This window comes from Mus caroli, unplaced genomic scaffold, assembly GCF_978045245.1.
Source record: "Mus caroli unplaced genomic scaffold, Mus_caroli_1 scaffold_14, whole genome shotgun sequence".
NCBI classification, from domain to species: Eukaryota; Metazoa; Chordata; class Mammalia; order Rodentia; family Muridae; genus Mus; species Mus caroli.
In genome coordinates, this window is record NW_028227269.1 from 21,776,651 (window position 1) to 21,782,650 (window position 6,000).

Consider the following 6,000-nt stretch of genomic DNA (forward strand, 5'->3'; position numbering starts at 1 on the left):
CAGATCCTTTGGAAGAGAGGTGAGAGAAAAGAAAGGGGGGGGGGAGGATGAAGGAGAAGAACGGATACCCTAGCTCACTTCCAAGAGCAGGATGCTGAACCTAGTATTTTTCATTGAGTCTAGTCCTGACTGTGTAGGTCTACAAAGACAAATATTTTACACGAAAGAATAATAGTCTAGTCCCCCACCCAACTCCCCGCCCAGCCAAAGCCTAATAGTGAATGCTTTGTTCAACCAACAGGAAAGGATGTAATGACATAGCTTAATTTAAAAGCTCTCCGAACACCAACCTCTGGCAAGAGTATTTTAAAATATGTACCTTGATCTTAAAATTCTGAGCAAAAGAAATGTAGTCATCGGTTCACTACTGCTACACATGTGTGTCTCGTTCTCCAGCTACCTTTTGTGAGTCTAGCTGGACGAACAAAGCCTACAGAACCAAAAACACGAAACTCTAAATTCTGTTGGGGAGGTAAAGAAAATGATGTAAGTGAGGCTTTCCCAAGCTGTGGACAGCCGTGGTCTCTGGACTCACACAGCCTCTTCTAATCCTGCTTCAATTTTCAAACCAAATTGCTTCCTTCTCGCAGTCCCTCTTCCCCAGGATCTGGAGAGCTCGCGGCTTAGCCACTCAATACAATGACTATGCAGGCCCTTTCCAGGTTAAGGGCACAGGAGCTGATCATACTGTCAACAGGCACCACACAGGTAGCCCAGAAGCGGCCACCAAAAAACTTTTGGACCTCAAAGAAACCATTCTACACATCCCTCTACAGCGCTGCTCTGTGGCAAGTAGTGGGCACTGCCAGGCCTCCCAAGATGGGATGGGCACCCGTGCCTAAGCAGCTTGGGGTCCCTGGAACTGCTCTACATGTTGGCTCAGAAGCCACAGCTGCTCCCGCCGGGCTACTTCCGGAACAAGTTGGAGAGGTCCGCGCAGAGAGACCTATCACTCCGGGGCCGCAGAGCTCGCAGGGGTCCCCGGCTCGCAGCCGCCACGCAGTATGCAGCCAAAGTTGACCTTTCCGAGGATGGGAGCAAAGGACCTGAAACCCTGCGCTGGAAATGGGAACAGGCAGGATCGTTCCCAAAAAAAGGCCCAAGGTGGTCAAGCAGCCTCTCCCTAGAGCAGGGAACAAAGGGCTTCTGTGTCGGGCACTGCTGGCCCGGCTGCGTCCGGCTTTGGGGGACCAGAAACTTTTCCCGGGTGTGGGCGCAGGCGGAGGGCACTGGGTATCGGTCACCAGGCGCGGAAGCCTACCGGGTGCCCAGGACGCAGCGCGATCCCCGCGACCCTAGCCTCCCGCCCGGCGCGGGCTACGCTACCGCTCACCTCCTCGATGGCCGCCACGGTGTTCCGGCACTGGGCCGTGCGCGTGGTGAAGCTAGAGGCCGTGGGCGCCTTGTAGTCCTCAAAGGTCTCGGCCACGAATTCCGACACGGAGATCTGGTCCGGCATCGCCGCGGCGCCAGGGCGCGGACTGCGGCCGCCTCAGTCGCCCAAGGCGCGGGCTCCGACCCCGCCGCCGCTCAGGGACTTGAACAAAGGGAAGCGCGGGTGCGGAAGTCGCCGCGGGGCGCGGGAGCCACCGCGGGAGGCCAGGTGGCAGCAGGGGCGCGCGCAGCCCGCAGCTCTGCCCGCTGTGCTCCGGGAGCCGCAGCTTCCGAGTCCTCCCAAAGGAGCCCAGACGCGGGCGCGCACAGTCAACGGGAACTGCGCGCCACCAAGCCGCTGTCCCGGACGCATCCGGCGGAAAGGGAGGGACCGGCTGGGGAGGGCACGGAGGCCCGCCCAGCGGGGCGGGGCGCAGGCTTGGCCGCCAATCGGGGCGCCCGCCGCTATCGCGTCGCCAGGAAGCGGAGGCCTCAGCAAGGAGGGCTATGTGCGCTCAGGGCCTGTCGGTGGCTGTGGGCTGCTGGGTTGTGTCTGCCTTCTGGAAGTGCTGGGGTTCCAGGGCGCGCCCTCTCATGAGCTGGGGTGCCCAACTCCCACCCCGCACCCGCCATGACCTCTAGCAACATTGCCCAGAGGGCGTGGAGTGGAACCGGGGATACTGGCTTCCCATCTGGAAGGGAGCGCACCCTTTTGCTCCCCAATCTCACCATTAGTCTCAGAACCCCCTGAATTCCCCATCAGAACCTCAGGAAAGTGCCAGTGAGACAGTGTGGGTTGCTTGCCCCCTACAAGACAGTGAAATCCTCCAGGGCACTTTAGCAGGACAAGATGTAGGGACAGCTAGTTGGGGATGCAATGACAGGGACCATGTTCTGTTTGTGCTCCTTCTCACAGCCTTAAGAAGCCAGGGATAAAGGGTAAAGTCAGGTGTTTTGCATAGGGAGTTGACCATGATACAAGCCGAATGGGAATTCAAACCCATGACCTTTGACTTGGAAGAATACTCCAACCCCTATTAAGCATCCTGTTTCCTAAGCTTGTACAATTAGGGACACTCCCAGTTACCTGAAGACAGTTTCAGGGTGCTAGGCCAGGCTTCACCCTGAGAAAATCATAGAATGCACTGATGTGGTGTGGGAAGTGGGGGATACCCAAGAGAACCAGAGGTAGAGATGGTTCTCAGAGAGAACTCCTACCCACAGCTGACTGATCACAGACACAACTGGGCCAATAAATCATCTGAATTAGGACATTTTCATCTATATCTCATTCAGGAATTCTCAGCTGTATTTTATTTTATTTTTTTTTCACATTTTGTGTTCATTTTAATGATAAAAAAGGGCACAGGAGAAAAAAACCTGATATTTCACTTACATTGCATAACAAGCTAACCAAACTGGACTTGGGGGATGAACTATAAAACAAATCATTTTATATATCTTCCTAGGACTATTCTTCAATTAGACTTCTGTATTTCAAATAAGGCTGAGGTATAGTACACTAAGAGGCAAAAAAAGAATAGTGCCAAAGTAACAGATCCCCAAAACCAGACCCCATGTCAGAACACATCATAGAGCAACCATTTATCAGATCAGAGCCTCAGCTGTATTTTAAAAACTCAGAGGTTCTGAAGACACTAGTCAAAAATCACACCCTCTAACTCCCCAAGACAAGAGGCATGGTTACTGCTGCTGCCAACAATACAGCCTAGAGAAACTTTACAAAAACCTTTTGTGGGTCTGAAAAGAAGGGAATGTGAGGGACATTATAAGCCCAACATGGGAAATAAAAGTGGTCTCCTGCTGCCATAGGACAGTAGACCAGTCCATCTTTTTAAGGCTCCCATGTACAAATCTGCTGTATGAGGTGGCAGCTGAGGTCAGACATTATGTATGGCTTCTGGTATTTTACCAGCACTGCCTGTGAACATCCTTCCATTTAGTGTCTCAGGGACACACCTATCTCAGCATGTATAACTTGAGGGTATTGTGTTATAGTACAGGCTCTCCTCCACAAGGCAATTTCTGATCCCTCTGCCTCTCTTCCCACCTATAAGTGCTTTTGTTCTTCTCTGAAATTGAAGAATATTCCCTGTGACTTTTCAAGGTTTTATTTTTGGAGACATCGTCTCTGTGATGCCTTGGGAAGTTAAATGAAAGTAGTGTTTTTCCTTGACATGATATAGTACCAGTCAAACTAATCAATGTGTCTAACACACACACACAGACACATAGACACACAGATACACAGATACACACACACAGACACACACACAGACACACACACACAGAGACATACACATAGACATATACACACACATACAAACACAGGGACACACACATAAACACACAGACACAGAGAGACACACACACGAGACACACACACAGAGACACACACAAAGGGATATACACACACAAACAGAGACACACACTCACACAGACATGAACATAATTTAAGGTTTAAGTTGAACAGGAATCAAGGGAGCACTACCCACTCCTTTGTATGTGGTACTGAGGATTGAATCCAAGGCCTTGAACCTATAGGCAAGTGCTCGAACACAGAGTTACTACTCAGCCCTCATTTACATATTTTTAATGCATCGAGAAAAGAAGATGCTGATATTACCATTACAGACACGGACACCACTAAGTTTATAAAAAACCTGAAATATCTATTTCTAAAAATAATTCTTGTTGGGCATGGTATCAAATCCCTTTAACCCCAGCACTCAGGAGTCAGAGACAGGTTGGTCTCAATGAGTTTAAGGACAGCCAAGTCTACAAAGTGAGTTCCAGGATAGCCAGGGCTCTATACAGAGAAACCCTGACTCAAAAAAGATATAATAATTCTCAAGGATAAAATTGTCCTAAAACTGATTTGAGGCAATATACAATTTCACTTGTCCCATACTATACAAACATTTATGTTTTGCTGTAAAATATAAATGCCTTTGATCATACACTATTCTTGTAGACCTCACTAGGGGCTTGGTTCAAAATACATACCACGTAAACCTATGTTAGTTTTAAAGCCTGAGAAATTATGAATCCATATATATTTGAGCCTATATTTTTCATATAAAAGACTATACTCCTATTATTTTTTCCCTTAGGTGTACTGGTCTGTTTCTGTGGCTATAATATACCTGAGGTTGAAATTTTTGAAGAAGAGGAGGTTGGCTAGGATGTTGCCCAAATGGTACATTGTTAGTGCTTGTCTGGAGTATATAGAGCCTGTGGGTTCATCTCTACACCGGGAGAAAATAAGAAAAGCAAGGATAGGGGAGAGGGGAGGAAGTTAGCTAGTGGTTTTGGAAGCTGCCCTGGTTAGTTTTGTCAACTGGACACAAACCTAGATATAACTGGAAGGGGAATCTCAGTCAAGGAATTGTTTCCATCAGATTGGGATTCAGACATGTCTGTATGACATTTTCATGATTATTAATTGATGTAGATGGCCCAGTCCACTGTGGGTGGCACAATTCCTAGGCAGGTGAGCCTGGCCTGTGTAAGAAAGAGACTAAGTAGATCAAGGAAGGCAAGCCAGTAAGCATCATTCCTCCAAGGTCTCTGCTTCAGCTCCTGCCTCCAGTTCCTGTCTTGGCTTTCCTGAATGATGGTCTATAACCTGTAACCCAGTTAAACCCTTTCCTTCCTCGAGTTTTAATCAGTGTTTTATTACAGCACAGAAAACAAACTAGGACAGAGGTGTACAGTCTAAGATCAAGCAGCCCCTTCCATGTAGCTTCATGTAGGTGGTAGCATAATGTTGACATTATTTACTTGTAAGATTGATCACAGGCTGGAAGCCAGAAAAACAGACATCAAACTCCCTACTTTAGAACTCGCTTTAATGAGAACTAATGGAGGTTCCCAAGAAAATTTCCTTAATTGCTTCCAAGGATAGTACCCTCAGTGCCCTAACTCCTCCTAGTCCCCACCTGAGCCCCACCATGACACCAAGGCCAAGTCTACAATACGAGGATCATTAGGGGACAAACCACATCAGAGCAGTAGCAGAGAGAGAAAGGGTTTGTTATCCCAGAAGTTGGGATAAGCAAGAACTATGCATAAATTCATACAAGATCATTTCAGATCAGTTTATTTTGTTTTGTTTTTGTTTTTTTGTAGACAGGATTTCTCTGTGTACCCTGGCTGTCCTGAAACTCACTTTGTAGACCAGGCTGGCCTTGAACTCAGAAATCTGCCTGCCCCTGCCTCCTGAGTGCTGGGATTAAAGGCGTGCACCACCACGCCCCACACTTCAGATCAGTTTTACCACTAAGAGTTATTTTTAACAACTAGACCTTTGCCAGGTGTGGTGGCCATACCTTAAATCCCAGCACTCTGAAGAAAGAAACAGGCAGATCTCTCTTAGGCTGTGGCTAACCTGGGCTGCACAGTGAGACCCTCTCTCAGACAAGTGGATTCTTTTTGAGACTTTGAAGAGCTAAAAAGGTCTAGATAACGACTTGTAGACCTCTCATGACATCATTAGCATCCTCTGAACAGTGCTTCTGGGAGATAATGGAAGCTAGCAGACAGGCCTTTGTTTGGCAAGTGTTACTAGATCCTTTCAGGGAAGAAAATACTGGAAGTCTGGCT

At 48.2% G+C, this 6,000-nt stretch overlaps 1 protein-coding gene across 2 annotated transcripts in view; it reads right to left on the reverse strand.

Annotated features, from left to right (window-relative positions):
- The window catches only part of LOC147001199 (uncharacterized), a 43,668-nt gene extending 41,943 nt beyond the window's left edge, over positions 1-1,725 (reverse strand). For both annotated transcript variants that reach the window (XM_085830243.1, XM_085830242.1), the window contains exon 1: positions 1,334-1,725. In XM_085830243.1, the coding sequence (XP_085686369.1) occupies positions 1,334-1,459 (126 nt within the window). In that variant the 5' untranslated portion in view covers positions 1,460-1,725. The remainder of the gene's footprint in view (positions 1-1,333) is intronic.
- Positions 1,726-6,000: the final 4,275 nt, after the last annotated feature.